The sequence below is a fragment of the Sander lucioperca genome, chromosome 13 (assembly GCF_008315115.2).
Source record: "Sander lucioperca isolate FBNREF2018 chromosome 13, SLUC_FBN_1.2, whole genome shotgun sequence".
Lineage (NCBI taxonomy): Eukaryota > Metazoa > Chordata > Actinopteri > Perciformes > Percidae > Sander > Sander lucioperca.
The window spans coordinates 18,608,340-18,625,465 of NC_050185.1; the positions used below are offsets into that span (position 1 = coordinate 18,608,340).

The following is a 17,126-nucleotide window of genomic DNA, read 5'->3' on the forward strand; positions in this document are numbered from 1 at the left end:
CCCTGAAAGATTTCTTCATTTAAGTCCCATCAGGTCAGACTGAACACCAGAGGTGGAGCTAAGATCCTACAGGGTTTTTATATCATAAGAGGCTGTTAAGAATACCCAAGTGTACAGATACCATTAGTATAAAAAGGTCACTTTAAAGCTGAATTAAACATCATATCCTTTAATCTACATGCATACAGACCCATCTGTTAACACACAGGCTAATTGTTGCGAGATTAAGTTATAAGAAATATTAAGAAAGCATAATTAAGGATCCTAACAATACAGAAACATGCACACACCGCCAAAGTAGACCCTTAAACAACAAGAACATGGAAGATTAAAGAGAAACACGCTATAGAACCACTATAAACTCAATGTTGTGCAGTGAGTTGCATACTGTTACAGAAATAGTCGTGTGTGTGTGTGTGTGTGTGTGTGTGTGTGTGTGTGTGTGTGTGTGTGTGTGTGTGTGTGTGTCCTGGATTACCTTTCACTCAGTCTAAAAACGACACAACAGCGCCATCATGTGTCTGACCTGTCCAACTACACGCGCACTGATAGACCACCAGCCCAAACCTGAAATAATAAAATACCAAACGAATAAAACAAAGATGTTTGCATGGTGATATTCATATTTTTATGTGTCTCTGTGATGATGAACCATTTCAGCACAAAGTTCTTCTACTTATTAATATGGTGTAAATCTGCTGCTAAATATTATAATGCTTCCAACTTCTAAAATGAACAGTGATCCATATTTGAGTAACTGTATATGTATGGTTTTATAGTATTAAACACTTAAATTTAAATACTAGGCCTGCTACTACTAAGACTAATACTACTTCCCATGTCTACAAAAGTGCTATGTACTGCACTATTACACGTGCATGCAAGTCCATAACATATTGTAAATCGAAATAAAAAAAAAATAGATCAAGGCTGAGTCCAGAGTGGGATGGTTCATTTATTTTTGACATTCAATTTTTGTAAAATAACCAAGGCAATGCCAGACATAAAGTCCAAAACCAACTGTGAAGAGTTATAACCGAACACAACTGGCATTCAGTCATAGAGAGCAGGTCCCTAAATGTGTGTGTGGAAAAAAACCTGTCATGTATCATCTGTAACGCCTTCATGAAGAGAAACGTGGTCCGAGTGCTTTGTGGCAGCTATAGATTCCATTGCGATATTTGCTTACATTTTCAGTGTTATAGAGTAATGATTTTGCAAAGTATTGCGATATATTGCGATTGAGAATAAGAAACATCTGGATTTCAGATTGGAGATTGACTTCAGCTATCAAATGGGCTGTAGCCTGTTTATATTCCTCCTGGTTACTCCATCAAACTCAATGGAAGCAATTTTAAATTAATATACATGAACTGTTTCAGTATTAAGAAATACTGGACATGTAGGACACATTGGCTTTTTCATAGTGCTATTTAACCAGCAAGTCAATCAAGAGCAATTGTAAAGTATAATTTGTGTTAACTGACATGGATTGATGGCAAATGTACCGTTTTAGAATGTTTTAGAAACACACCAAGCTCACAGCTGACAGGGGGAACTACTATGTCAAATTAATGCTGCTCAATGTGTGGAGCAGCAGTGAAGGGTTCATGTATTTGTTTGGCACAATAGCTCACAGACAACTTGCAGTTTACATGCAGTCAATCCCACAGCTGAAATCTTAGAGATGCATTCAAATGCAAATACTGCATTTAAAGATTTACAAGCTTTGTTTTGCCATAGCATCCATACACTTCCTATGGTTATCAGATGAATAAGTTGTTAAGTCATACTAAATATTGATCTATGATTGCCTTAAAACATTTGATGTTAAACTGTCTTAGACCGTATGAAAAGATATGTCACAGATCAAAGCCTGGAGAGTGACCGCAACAACCGCAATTTCTCCAACATGGAGTATAAACTGAGCAAATACGTCAGGAATCAACAGCTGACAGGCTTCTCTGCCAGTTATTTATCACTTAATACTGCAATGCAAATTCACATACAGTTGCCAATAACAGTTCTCATCTTGTGGAGCACGTGACATATTGTTGAACAGGTGATCTCTCTGCTGGACACACAGTCAAATGCTCCACAGTAAAAACTCAAGTGTATGAGGCTGTTTTAATCTTTGTAACCATTTGTAGTACTTTGTTTTACATCAAAGTCTTAAGAAATGGAGCTGATAATAAAATGAGAATGAGATTTTCAAAAATACAGAAAGTCCTTATGTTCACCTGTCAGAGGAACATGTGCAAAATACATCAAACTCTCAATTTCATCTCTTAAAAAAAATAAACAGTTATACAGCGTTGGCCAGGTTTGATCCTACATTATGTATTCATTCTCAGCCCTGTGGCCAACGCTTTCCAATGTCAACAATAAAGTCATTCATAGTAATAAGACCTTTAGTAATAGTGGTAGTAAGTAATACGGTTGAGGGTTAACTAGTGCATCCCCAGTCCTTCTGCGCCATGCTGATCCCACTCCTAACAGTAGAGGGCACCAGAGTGATCACATCAGCTTAAGGACGCGTCATACAGACAGGAGAATCAGCAACACTGGCTGGTCTCGCAGATCAGAAGGCTTGGTTACCCCGAAAGCTTCTTAGCCAAAAGTTTGTCTTTGTTCACAGGCATGTAAAGTAACAAAGAACACCAAACCACTAGGAAGCTTTGGAGAAACCAAGCCCTGATCTTATTTATATATCAACACTCGCCTGGTTTAATATAGATGCCATACAGAGCAACATGTATATATACACATTACAAACAAAGAGATTGGGCTGTTTCCTCGTACACAAACACATCAGAAGGTATTTGGTTGCTCACAGCCACAGAACAGCTTTGGAGCGTTGCTAGTATAAATGACATTAGTGCAAATGCAACCCCCCCCCCCCCACCCCCAAAACAAAATAAAAAATGGCAGAAATAAAATTGGTAGCAAGGTTAGAGCACATTGGAGACAAACAAATAAATGCTATGGTAACAGTGGCAGCGTGCAAGCTCTACATACAAGCGTGCATCAAGACTCAGCATTCTCAAGTTTTAGTCTTTCAATAAGCACTGACTCTTCAACACACACATTTCTCCCCATTTGCAAAGTGGTGGAGCCAACACAGAAGTGTTGGCATGTGTAAAACAAAAGTCTTTCCTATCAAACGGCTCAATTTGCTGGTAATAACATTTCATAGAGTGAAGTGACTGAGCAGCACGAGGATAATGATGGTCTTAGAAAACAAAAGGTGCTTGATGTGATCGGTTTATAAAAAGGAGCTGGAGGGAGCAAGGTGATTGGCTCCTGCCATGAAAGAGTCTCAACAATCGCTGGCTCGATGGCAAATTTGGGATGGACTGGTTAAATGTGACTGGTTGAATGGGTTTGTAAATCAGCTGAGCTCAGGAAAATGAGTGCGGATGAGTACCATGAATGAAGTAAAGCCAACAACAACAGATGTTGGGCTCCTTGCCTGCTCTGTGGGCTAATTTACACTCCACATTCTCACAATGCTGAAGGTTCCAATACCAACTGTGGCCTCTGTGACATGTTATCTCCCTCTGTCTGTCTGTCTTTCGCTCCCTTGTTTTTAGCCAGTCTGCACTGCGGGCTGTCCATTAAAGCAGTAATGTAAAAATTGTCTTAAAAATAACATCTTTAACAGTAATAGAAAAGTTTGGCGATGAGGAGTAGAACTGTTTTTGCTGGGACCAGCCAAACAAGTTTGATTCAAAGCAGTACAATAGAGAAAGCTTGACAATTAATTAGTTTTTCCATGTGAACCCTTTGATTTGTTCACACTGTAACACTTCAATAGACCACACCATGTATCCTCTGCTTAGCACCAGGCTTCAGGTCACGTGATGGCCTCAAGAAACAACATTCAGTCTCTGTTAATGCTTAATGTATTCACTAATACACATAACTACTGTCATCTAACAGTGAAAACCAAACATCTTTATCAAAACCAATGGAGAAATCTGTAGACTTGAGATGTTGTGAACCATATGAAATGCTATGACTTTGTTTGAAATGCAACTACCAGTTTTCGCTAGCCTATCAAGGCTCTCTAAACCTCTGACCCATTCGTCATTAGACCATGGCACATACAGGACTAAAGAGAACCCAAATACTATGAAATGTACGACAATTAGAGTGAAGCGGCACAACCAAAGGCATGATGGAAGCGACCATCACATGAAACGAGAAGGACATAAGCAGGATTTTAGAAATGTCATCATAGATATCAATGTCAAAAGCTAGAAGTGTTGTGGTACTTCAGTTTCATTCAGAATTTCACATTTCGTGGACATCATGTAGAACTACTAATTAGTTTTGAGATGAGATTACTGCTTTCCCTTTTTTGTGTTGAATGGGAAATGAAATCATTGCTGGCATGAAAGTTAAACTCAGCATGGAAACACATTTAGGTGAACTGTTCCAAGACAATTGCCTGAAAAATGGCAATATTTTGTGAAGTTGGAATAATCAGTATTTATTTGATGCCCAGTAATGAAGATCTGCTTAGAGATTGTTTTGTATTTTTTTCTCTCAAAATGGGTATGGAGAGGTTTGGAGTTGAATTTCTAACATGATGGGATAGCCAACTGCTGGACAAGTAGAATATAGGCAGATTTTAGATTATTTAGATTGTGTGTTTACATGTGCATGCACGTATGTCGTGTGTGTTACGATGGGGCTCAGAGGCTGCAAGGAGGAGGCGATTGTTCCTCAGAAGGGTAAGTGGGCTGGTCAAGCTGTGATGATGGACCACTAGATGACTCCTGGCTGTCCAGTAGGAAGCCTGGGTTTATCTGAGGGGTGGGCTCAGGTTCAACAAGGGTTATCTCTGCCTGGGCCAGTGGCTGTGAGGAGGAAGAGCGGGAGAGAGATATGAGAGAGGGGGGCATGTCCATTGTGTCTGAGGAAGACGAAGAAGGATGATCTGTAAGCGACTGGTTCTGAGATTCAGTCACAAGTGGGGAAGGAGAAGCAGACAACGACGAAGTCCTGGCCAGATGCTGGGGAGTAGAGGGCACACCAGAGGAGGAGGAGGTTTCTCCAGCTGACATGGCAGGTCCATTATCTCCCTGCTGTTCTCCTGGCCCCCCCTCCTTTCCATCATCTGGAAGAGTGTCATCTTTCTGCTTCTTATTGGCTGGGGCTTCTTCCTGCCCTGCAGGGTTCTGATTGGCTGCAGGGACGTCTTGGTTGGGGACAGTAGTGGTTGGTGATTGGCTCTTGAGTTGCGAGTGACAGAGGGGGCATGTTTCCTGGACATAAAGCCATTTCTTCAGACAGCCAGCGTGGAAGAAATGACTGCATGGAGTGATCACAGCACTGTTCATGTCCTGGATGGAAAAAGCACAAAACACACAGGTGGTTTTGTTAGGTTTCCTTTGACATTTAATTTGTTTCAAAACCACTTTTTTCAAAACCGCTCTTTGTTAGCATGTATCAAATTAAATTTCACATTAGCCAAGCTTTAAACTTGAAGCATGACATTAATTCTTGGCCATGTACTCTCTTTAGATAAACACACATAAGCAGATCATACCTGGTAGCAGATAGCGCAGATGTCATTGTACTGTTCCAGCTGTGTGTTGCTGGCTGTGGGGAGGCTTTTGATCTTGTTTACAGCATCTCTCCTGAGCAGGAAGCTCTGCCAACCTAGCTGGGCTCTGAGCCAGACGTTATAATACGAGTGGACCAGGATGATGGTGCTTCCCATCACACTCCACTCCCCAAATACCGTCTCTGACACGCCGTAGCACACCACACATACTGCGACCTGGCAGGGGAGGAAATCAGCAACGGTGAGGTAGCGATATGTCAATGCCATAAAAGCATTATTGTATGTCAACACTGCTCCCTCTTGTTTCTGTATACTGTGTGTGCATGTGTGACACTCACCAGGAACTCCAGCAATCTGTATGTCCCGTTGACACAGTAGATAACTTCATCCATGTTCTCTACTGGAGCCTTTCGAAACTCCTCCACCATGAAGAGAATGTAGATCAGCAGAGTGCCGAGGACCTAGGGGTGACAGAGGAGTGTCTCAGCATTTTGATGTATTACAATTCAATAATCACCGGTACAGATGCTTAAGGATCTTTGGGTGCAGTGGGTAAAACAGGAGTGTTTTAGAGACAAGATTTCAAGTATGTTCTGTCTCTTTAAATTGAGACAAATTAAGTGCAATTAAATCTATCGTGCTTTAATTTCCTAAAACATTCAAACAAATAAAAAACGGTCAGAGAGGTGTATGAGTACTTTTAATAGCATGAGTATGCTCTGTGTGTGTGTCTAGTTGTGCGTCACCTGCAGTGATGTGAGGATGGAGGAGGAGATGATGATGAGTAGCCAGAAGTCCATGTGGAAGAACTGACAGATCATATAGGCCATGTAGGCTGGGAAAATCAGCAGGAACAGACACAGAGACACCGCTCTGAAGTGCTTCCACAAACTCCTAAAAGGACAGACAGAGGAGGGAGCAAAAGAGAAGTCGATCAGCTTCATCTGTACCAACTTGGTTAGGTCAGGGTACTTTCCTCGTTGCGGTAATAATAAATAATTATCAACTAGTTTTGACCTTTAATATAAAATTATAAAAAAAAAATTAAAAAAAATCTACACAAAAAAAAAAAAATAAAATAAAAGAAGTTGTACGGTAAACGTATTTAACTTGTCTCTTGATGCTCCCAGGGCCAGGACTATGGGGTCAGCTATCTCCAGCATGGACTGCAGGATGGAAGCAACAACAATGAAGAGGATGATGGAGAGGAGGAAGGCTCGGTGGATGACTTGAAGCTCAATGAGGCCAGTCTGGACAGCGAGGATCAGCAGGGTGATGCCTTCTGTCATCCCCCTGCACAGACAGACAGGAAACAAACATGCAAAGTGATTAAAAGTATAGCCACTTACTAACAGACACCCTCAATGTACCCACACACAGACATATGCACTGACTGACCTGTGCATAGTGTTGTCATTCATAAAGGCTCTGTAACCTTGCAGGTAGAACTTGCAGAGTGTGAGAACTCCCAGAGCAATGAAGGAGACGGTGAAAACCAGACCCAGCAGGGAGTACGGTGTACTACAACATTCTGCTATACTGAAGACATGGAGGGAGGAGATAGAAGGCGTAAATAATAGTTACGAGACAGGGCAAATAAAAACAAACCTGACATGTTATACTCCAAGTAAGTCCACAATAACCTGCTGATATACAAAACACTAGTCTAACCAGTGGCAGGGCCTACCTGGTAAGAAAGAGGAAAAGGAGCCTCTCCCTTGAGGTAGGCTGGTCTCTGGTGCTGAAGTAGGAGTAGATCTGTAATGCGAACAGCAGTAGCCAGAAACACATAAAGAGAACTGGAAGGACCAGCTGGTTCCATAGAGACATACCCAAAGCTAGCAGCCCATACACTTCCACCACCTGGGGGACAGAGACAGAGAAGAGGAGAGATGGAGGTAATTGGGACAAAAGACAGAATAACATTCATATTACGTGAGCAAATCTCTCAGGACCACTATGGCTGAAATGCAGTAATAACCTGAAAAAGCCGACAACATTAGGCCACATAACTAGTTTATTACCTGAGCCAGCTCCCTGTAGGCAGTCTTGGCAAGGTTGTATGGTACCAACAAGTTAGAAGCCAGGAAGTAAATGACCTCCAGGCCTGTGAAGATCATGGAGAACTTATTGATGAAGACAATGGTCTCCAGTGGGATAAGACACAGTCTGGCCACCAGAGGGAGGAGGTGAGCAGAGAAAAGCCAAATCCTCTTGGTCTGCATCACACAGGAACATAGCGTACACACCACCAGCTGACCTGAAGGAAGATGAAAGAAGATCAACCTGAAAGAAGATGCACGTACACACAAACCACTTTCCTATTTAGTAGCTTTAATCTCCCCCTCTTTCTGCATCAATTCAATGAAATTAATTTTGAACTTCATTTGTGGTCAGGCACATTCAAACACAACATACAACAATAAAAGTATATAATAATCTGTATATCTTTGTCACTGTAACCATGTAATTTTCGCTTTCTCGTGCTTTCACTGTGCAGTAAAATCTCACTCAGCACTCATTATGGTCCATTTATAGCACAAAAGACTCCATATCTACTCTCCAGTAAGATGAAACCAGGTCCTATAGACCCAGGAGCATAGCAACTTGTAACATATTGCATTTCAACATGGACTAGCTTTTACAGTACTAGGGGTAGGAGTGACCTGATCATTAAGATTTACGCCAACAGCGACCAAGTGATGTGACCTTAAATGGATGCTTTTTTTAAATCTAGCAAAGCAATTTTTAGCAATAGTGTATAAAAAAAACCCTACAGATGCTTATCTTTTACTACGGCTTCCTCTACAGAAAGATTGAGGCACAAACATCTTACAGAGCTGTAATTCCAGTATGTGTTAAGTGCCTTCCTTATGAAGGATGGATTTTCACCGTCGCAGAGCCTTGGGTTTAAATTTAGTCAGTATATTGCAGAACTACAATTGACAGAAGATCGGTCATTCTTTTTCGATACCTTTCTAGACTTTCCAGGTGCATGGGCAACCACGAAGGAGAGGGAAAAAAGGGTATCCTGTGAGCTCAGAAAGGAGCTGCAGAACTACATCCACCTGCCTATGTTTTGGTTTGTGCATGATACATCCATGTCTTGTCATGTATACTGTACAAGTGTCTCAATGCATTCATTTGTAATATTTCATTTGTAATATTATACTTATGAGTGCAGTGGTGAATCTGTTCATGGAGAGAGGTTCCAGGTAGACAGATCCTTCATAGCCAGACTCCAGTTCACTGCGGACATAATCCCTGACAGAGAGAGGTCAAAATGCTTAATTCACAGGGAAATCTATTGTGACTTATTATTAAACACTGATCTATAGCTCAACACAAGGATTTCGAGCCATCATCTCAACTAGCACAAGGTTAAAGTCACACTAGCTATTAATATATTTTGTGGGTAAAGGCCTTGAAAAAGATATAAACTCAGCAAAAAAAGAAACACCCCTTTTTCAGGACACTGTAATTTAAAGATACTTTTGTAAAAATCCAAATAACTTTAGAGATCTTCATTGTAAAGGGTTTAAACAACGTTTTCCATGCTTGTTCAATGAACCATAAACAATTAATGAACATGCACCTGTTGAACAGTCGAAAAGACAATAACAGCTTAAGGGCGGTAGGCAATTAAGGTCAGTTAAAAGAAAATTAGGAAAGTAAAGAGACCTTTCTACTGACTCTGAAAAACACCAAAAGAAAGATGCCCAGGGTCCCTGCTTAATCTGCATGAACATGCCTTAGGCATGGTGCAAGGAGGCTTGAGGACAGCAGATGTGGCCAGGGCAATACACTGCAATGTCCCTACTGTGAGACGCCTAAGACAGCACTACAGGGAGACAGGAAGCACAGCGGATCGTCCTCACAGTGGCAGACCACGTGTAACAACACCTGCATAGGATCGGTACATCCGAATATCACACCTGCGGGACAGGTACAGGATGGCAACAACAACCGCAAGAAGTGGCCAGTCTGGTGCAGTACATGAGGAGGAGATGCACTGCAGTACTTAATGCAGCTGGTGGCCACACCAGATACTGAGGGCTACTTTTGATTTTGACGCCCCCTTTGTTCAGGGACACATTATTCCATTTCTGTTAGTCACATGTCTGTGGAAATTGTTCAGTTTATGTCTTAGTTGTTAAATCTTTTAATGTTCATGCAAATATTTGCATATGTTAAGTTTGCTTAAAATATAAAAGCAGTTGAAAGTGACAGGACGTTTCTTTTTTTGCTGAGTATAGTATATTATACCGTGCAGTCACTCAAGGCTATGGTGCCCTTGCAAATCTTATAGTGACAACAAGCCATTATAACTGCCAGTATGGCATACATGATTTTTGTATATCTGACAGAATATAACCACCTGGGGCCCGTTTCAGGAAGGAGGTTTAACAAAGTCTGAGTCTAACCCTGAACTCTGAGTTTTTGGTTCCAGAACAGCCGATTCCAGTTGGTTCAATCAACTCAGAGTAGGTTGACTCAGAGTTAAGCGCGTGCACCACCACTATAAAAAGGCAGCATGAATGGAGCCATGATACTACGATTCACCATGATAACAACCACAAACAAACTGGTCAGCACAAATACTCATGCGCACATACAGCAAGTTTGAAAATGTATTTCGTTAAAAATTGCAAAAAATTGTTAAAAGTTCCAATATAATGTATTAATTTCATATTTAATCATAAGTATTTTATTACTGTTGAAATGATATTGAACCTATAATCTATTTCATTTAGGTGCAGTCCTGCAGGCGAAAAAGGCCTACTAATCCCATTCTGAGGCTGCAGTGCCATTAACAGAATTATAATTCATAATCTTTTATTTCAAAGGGTTTACATCATTCACCTGAAATACTGTGGAACTCCTTTTTAATGGCTTGTACTGGTTTGTGTCCAGGGAACACTACAAAAACGTTTAAATACGTTGACTTTGCTATACAGTGGCTTTACTAATATGCTCCGGATCACCAATGTAAAGAAAACTGACGTTTGCAAAAAAAACCGTAATGCGACACAAATAATCTGCTGGGATGTAAGAGCATGTCCACGATGGGTGACGTTAGTGATATGAGGACGGATAAGGTTATGTAGGCTACATAACTGATAGACTGGGAAGAAAAACGATACCGCTCAAATAGGGAGGCTAGTATCTGGAAATGAAAATGCATCTATAGTCGGGGCCTCAACATCACCTCCCGACGTATGTTTAACTAGGGGTGCACCGATCCGATATTAAGATCAGATATCGGCCCCGATATTGACAAAATAACTGGATCGGGGATCGGAAAAATTAACAGATCCACGGGCTGATCCAGTTTTTTTCCTTTTCTTTTTCTCCGTCGCAGCACATCCAACGTCATTCGTCAGCAGCACGTGTGTCGCATGCTGGAAGAGTTGAGTTAACCGTTAAGCAACATGGAGCGAGCCAAAGAGTCGGCTGTTTGGAGATATTTCACGTTTGCCATGCTAACTAGTTCATCGGCTGTTTGCTATGTCTGCAAAGTAAATGTTTCGAGGGGTGGTGGTAGTACTGAAAAATACAATACTAGATTTGAATGCACAATTGTTTTTGTTTTTTTAATAACAAATAAGAATTCAATTTTTTTTTTTTACATGTTTACAAAGTTTGGCAACTGTTTGATTACTATTGTATGTTTGACACCATTTTGTTTCTACTGCTACATTTTATTTATTTAAATTTATTTTAAGAAGTTTGATTACATTCTATTACAATTGTTTTTTTAATTTATTACATCTATGTTATTTTGTCTTGGTTAGGAAAGTAATGTTTAGTTAGGAAAGTCTGGTACCTCTTCCCCATGGTGGAAGGAAGGGATAAGGTGGAAGGTATACAGTTTATTATTAATTCAACAACGGTATCGGATCGGTATCGGGTATCGACAGATACACAAAGCCCAGGTATCGGTACTGAAAAAGTCGGATCGGTGCATCCTTGTGTTTAACTCCCTGCGAAGTAATACAGCTTCTTCCTCAACGGATCGTCAACAAAAGGAAATGCCATGTTTTGAGAAAAAAAAAAAAAAGTTTTATAGTCTGCCTAACACAGTTAATAAACCAACCCTTTTTTTTTTTTTTTAATAATTCATGCAGATAACAAACTGCGCTAAAATGCGCCTGATACAGACTGAATGAATGAATGAGGAAATGAAAGCGCGCTGTGTCAGAGGGAGAAGACTCGAGGTTTATTGAAGAAAACCTACTCCTGACCAGGTTAGGTTCACAGGCTGTTACCATAGTAACTGACTCTGAGGTTAAGTTACCTCTCTTTCTGAAACGGGCTGGAGTTACACCTCTCTCTCTCTCTCAGGTTTGATCTCATCTCAGGGTTATCAAACTCAGGGTTTTCACTAAACCTGCTTTCTGAAACGGGGCCCTTCTTCTAATGTCACTGTACAAGAATACATCAGTTATGGAAATAACATGGGCACCAGGTGCCATCACACAAACATTCTCTATTATTGAAGGCATTCACCAGAGTAACAGAACTCGGGATATTGCATCTTATCATGTCTACTAGTGGATGTGGAAGTGTGTGTGTGTGTGTGTGTGTGTGTGTGTGTGTGTGTGTGTGTGTGTGTGTGTGTACCTTGAGACTTGGTGACCAGCAAACAACAGCAGAGCCGTTAGGACATATAGGTAGAGTTTAACCAGGTGCTGACGAGGCAGAGTCAGGAGCACCAAACTCAGGATGTAACCTGTAGTCAATAGCAGACACATACAGACCACACACGCACACACAACTGGTAAGAGACAATCAACAAAAACAGCATAAAGTAAAAAGTAGCAATACATGCATTATGAAGGCATCTCTGTTGATTTCCGTTTTCAACACAAAAGTGATAATACTTAGCATGTGTGTGACAGAAGTTTATTATGTAATTGCAGGGAGCTATTTTTGACAGCCAATCAAACAGTCACTTCTGCCAACAGGCTTATTGCACAACAGTCTACTTCCTAAAGCCCTGACCCCCAAACAACTCCTCAGTGCATAGCAACAGTTACTTCGGGTTTACTGCCTCTCTCCCCCTATTATTCTGCCTGTCCACCCAAAGCACTCATCAGCACATACCAAGCCTATTGGCTCATTAACAAACTGCAGCCAAGTCTGACAGCACACACACAAACACAGACATATAAAAACACACAGAAAACTCAACACTGCGCTTGTCTGTTTTCTTTTAGCTAGGTTAAACCACAGTCTAACCATTATACTTTGCGGAGTCCACTTCACCCTGACATGACTGTTACCGTCTTTCAGTGCTCCCGTGTCACTGAAAATACAAAAATACATCTGACTGGCTCCCTGTAATGCAGAGACCTTGTTTTATGTCTTTATAGCCGCTTTCCGACCAAGTAGTTACAGGAAGGTAGTTATAGGAAAAGTCCACTTCTGTTTTTCAAAACTGTTTTTTTCCAATTGCATTCGCACTGGCGAAGTGGCCATAGGGACTGGTAGGAGGGGTAAAGGAGTGAAGCAAGCACAATCTTTATAGCGTTAAAATCAGAAAACAAATACACCAAAAAAAGTATGAACTAAATACTAAATCTAATGTATATAGCATAGTTGTCATAATTTAAACAAGTCTCCCGAAGAGAAACGGATATCTCTCTCTCCCCCGCCTCTGCCTGCTGCGCTGTGGACGTGTGTGTGTGTGTGTGTGTGTGTGTGTGTGTGTGTGTGTGTGTGTGTGTGTGTGTTTGTGTGTGTTTGTGTGTGTGACAGCCGGCGAGCCGCAGGACACGCTTGTATCCGAAAAGACAGTTAACCACAGGTTCCCGTTAATCTTATGATGGACATGTGTTGTGATATTTAAACTAACGAACCGTCAACGGCGAAATAAAAGCCTCTTATTTACGAGACCGGTCTGAGAGACCTCCATCTTACCGCGAGGTCTCTGAGCCAGTCATGGCCGAGCGACGAGCTAGCGGCCGGGGCAGGCGCCTGCTGCCTGTCGCCTCACTTCATGGAGCTTCTCAACTCCGAAAGCTTTGAAGCAAATTGTCAATTCGGCATCAATTTTCGCAAGACTGCCTATATTCGAAATCTAAACAGTTAATTTCTCGCCTAAAACGTTGTCAGAAGTGAAATTAGTGATGAATAAGATGGCGAAAATTGTTAAAATTGTCCCATTGTTGGTCTGTCTGTACCGGAAATCCGACCCTCGTTCACCTAGGTTCATATGCTGAAAAGGGAAAAGACCCTGCCCTGAAGTAGGAGCTGAAAGAGTTACAGGAACTGCGGCCAGAGGGACTTAAAAATCCCCAAATTGGTCCAGTCGGAACACGAGAAAAAAAGGGTTCTAGGAATTTTATGTTCTAGGAAGTGCAAAAATCCCTCCGGTTGGAAAGCGGCTTATGATTGGCTCTGTGGCAATCTGACTCAAGGGGCTTTTCTGGGTAGTATGTTCTGGGATGGTCTCAAAAGGAGGTTGCTAAAAGGGTGTGTCATTACTTGGACCACATGATTAACAGCAGCTGAGAAAGACTAACACTACACTTGTAAACATATTTGCTAATCAACATTTAAGTGGCAATTACTTATCAGAAAACTGAACCATCCAGTTAGATCCAGAGACCCAGCTAGGAAGAGTGTTTTCAATGCCACGTTTCACCGCACTTGGGGAATGTGTCCATCACTTCACTACCTTTACCACTGAGGTTATGTTTTTGCCAGCTTGTCTGTCTTCACTGTCAGCGAGTAAGTCAATCAGTTATGGACTTTTGTCAAATTTAGTGGATGAATGCACTGTCACACAAGGAAGAACTGTGGTGAACCAAAAATGAGATGTCCACTATTACTACATATATTGTGTGTATTGTAGCTCAACTGTACTGCTTAAAAGATACAGACTTGATTATTTTATAAATTAATTTTACTGAAATGTAGGCAAATACTAGCCCCACTATCACAGACACTGTTCAAATACCCAGCATTCAACTCCGGACAGTGGTGCCTCTGTTTTGAGTGGATGCTTTGGTTAGTGTATGTTGGTGGGAAGCCAGTGAGGGATCACGTCCTTGTTACTGCATTAGCAATTCTTTTTACTAGGTATCCAGGGGGAATGGTGTTAACTCCCACTTACATTATTCTCTCTAGCTTTTCACTGGCAGGTGAAAATGAACTTAAGTGCATGGGGAATTGGCCAACCAAACAGAGAAAAACAAGATAACAGTTCAGTGTTGATGAAGGTTGGCATTCTTAGAAAGCCTTTTTCTTTGTTATTTTTCTGTTTTCTTGCTCCAACTAAATCTTTTGCTTCCGTTTGGTAGTTTCAAACTAATTCTGACTGGCACCGCTGACACTGACAGAATGCCACTGCTGGGGCAAGAACCACACAGCTGAAGGAGGAAAACTGGTTTCTGGTATTTATCTTTTTTTAAAACATTTTACCAACAATGGCTACAGCTCTTTATACATGTGTTACATTATCAAATGTGTAAAATGCTATGTAGTGCTGACAGCGCAAAGCATTTGTGTAATGTGTTTGCTTTACACTAATCCTCTAAGAAGTGTTAATACAGGAGGAATGTATTTGTAGCGGAACAGGCTGTGTGTGTGTGTGTGTGTGTGTGTGTGTGTGTGTGTGTGTGTGTGTGTGTGTGTGTGTGTGTGTGTGTGTGTGTGTGTGTGTGTGTGAGACACCAACACTGACCCACGTAGTGCAGGTAGAGTGCCAGGTATTTGTACTGGAACAGGGGGTTGTTGGAGAGGCTGGAGCGCTGTATCTTCTGGAAGAAGGAGCTGACATCCCAGCGGTACAGGACATCCAGCAGCATGATGCTTGGAACACGCAGTCCCACATTGAGTACCGCCTCTACGCGGTCCTTCACAGCCATGGCCTCAGCGTAAACCTCTGACCGGCAGGCGGAACTGACCACTAAGACTGGATGTTAACAGTGGGTGTACTGCAGAGAAAGAGGGACATGCACAAAATAGGAAACCGTTACACAGAATGACAGCAAGAAATGAGGAGAAAGATGAAAGCTAACCAGCAGCAAAGGAGGACTGGGGTGGGGAATGAAGAGAGGTCACGGGGAGATAGAGAGAGACAGATTAAAGTGCAGAAGAAAACAGGAGAGATAAACACTCAAAAAACAGCTTTTTCATCCACAAGCAACAGTAAAGTGCATGTAAAACACACCAGCTGTTAACTAGTCTGTGACCCAAAAGTATTTTTTGTCTTAATAGTAAAATTGTATTGTGGCTGGCAGTGAACATAAACTACCCAGAAACAGCCAACATTTCTCTGCATCTGACAGGTGGGTAGTGTTTCCTCTAGAATTTTTTTCAGCAGCGGAGGTGGGAGGTCAAAAAGTGACGTTACCTGAAAACAGCGTGTAGTTTCTTTTTAGCATCTCACTTTCAGTCACTATGACCACTACTACAGTCAGAAACATTGTGCCAAAATATGAACAATAACGTCGCTGTCAACGGGCTTTCTGCTAATGTTAGCTACCGACCGCTACCTTGAAACCATCCAGCAAATAGACGGTACCGTAGGGTGCCGTTACCTAAAACCGATGATTTAACATCACCACTCATTTTACACACAGTTTAACAACAAAACAAAACACTGAGTGAACATTACTAGCTACGTTTTTCATGTTGGTTTTGAGCGGTATGCACCCCCACTAACCTGGAAAACGGTTTTAAAACAGTAACGTTAATACAGCGTGTCAGAGGAATACAGCATTCTCCTGCAGCGGGTAGTCAGAGGCATAGGGACCGCAGCGTTCGCTAACGTTAGCTTCTTGTCTCATCTGGGGTCTGATAAACAGTAAATTCATCAACTTCAGTGTCCACAATGCTATTTTCCAATAAACTGTAGCTGTCATATTTCACGGGACCACCGTGAGTGCGGATTTCATGTCGCGGCTTTCGTCGCTGTTTGTCACTTTGCCAGGAAGTGTACTCGCCCTGTTGTTTATTTGGTTGCCAGGACTTCGCGAGTGATGACGTCCTGTCACTGTTCCAGTTGCTCACCCTAAAGGGAAGAGAGAGCAGATGACAGTTCGCTTGAGAGCAGACGGCTCTGCAGAGTCGTGTAATTCCAACTTTATGACTTTTCATAAACAGCTGAAGGAGCGGCGGTGCGCCGCTGCTACATGTACATAGCGGAAACCCTGTTGTGCGTCTGTCCTATTTCTGATACCGTGGCGGCAGAAATTTCAACATAGAGGAAACACCGACTGGAAAAATAGTCTTCTATTCAATCTAAAGTCACAAAATGAAAAATGAGCATTGTGAAAGGTTTTGCCACAAACTCAAATGGCTTCTCTCCTGTATAACTAACCTCTTCAGACCTAATAACTGCGGCGCCCCTTTCTCCTCCCAAACCCGTCCCTACAACCTATTAACAAAAAAGTATTCCTTTCTTACACTGAACTATAACTTCTATTCTTGTATTGGTATATTTATTTTATGACCGTTTTTAATTGCTCTTTCATGTTTTATGTAAAACACTTTAAATTGACTTGTTCACCGGTGCTTATGAACGCTTTTGTCTTGTGCC

At 41.5% G+C, this 17,126-nt stretch overlaps 1 protein-coding gene across 2 annotated transcripts in view; it reads right to left on the bottom strand.

Moving 5' to 3' along the window:
• LOC116036906 (RING finger protein 145) overlaps nt 1-17,126 on the bottom strand; it is a 22,741-nt gene continuing 5,615 nt past the window's right edge. The window contains exons 2-13 of one of the 2 annotated variants that reach the window (XM_035991071.1): nt 15,267-15,519; nt 12,200-12,308; nt 8,748-8,839; nt 7,600-7,835; nt 7,263-7,438; nt 6,974-7,114; nt 6,686-6,868; nt 6,322-6,469; nt 5,914-6,036; nt 5,558-5,791; nt 5,044-5,351; nt 1-58 (exon numbers count right to left, since the gene is read on the bottom strand). In XM_035991071.1, the coding sequence (XP_035846964.1) occupies nt 16-58; nt 5,044-5,351; nt 5,558-5,791; nt 5,914-6,036; nt 6,322-6,469; nt 6,686-6,868; nt 6,974-7,114; nt 7,263-7,438; nt 7,600-7,835; nt 8,748-8,839; nt 12,200-12,308; nt 15,267-15,450 (1,977 nt within the window). In that variant the 5' untranslated portion in view covers nt 15,451-15,519 and the 3' untranslated portion in view covers nt 1-15. Of the gene's footprint in view, nt 59-935; nt 5,352-5,557; nt 5,792-5,913; nt 6,037-6,321; nt 6,470-6,685; nt 6,869-6,973; nt 7,115-7,262; nt 7,439-7,599; nt 7,836-8,747; nt 8,840-12,199; nt 12,309-15,266; nt 15,520-17,126 lie in introns of those variants that run through there. The other variant, XM_031280550.2, reaches the window with a different exon arrangement.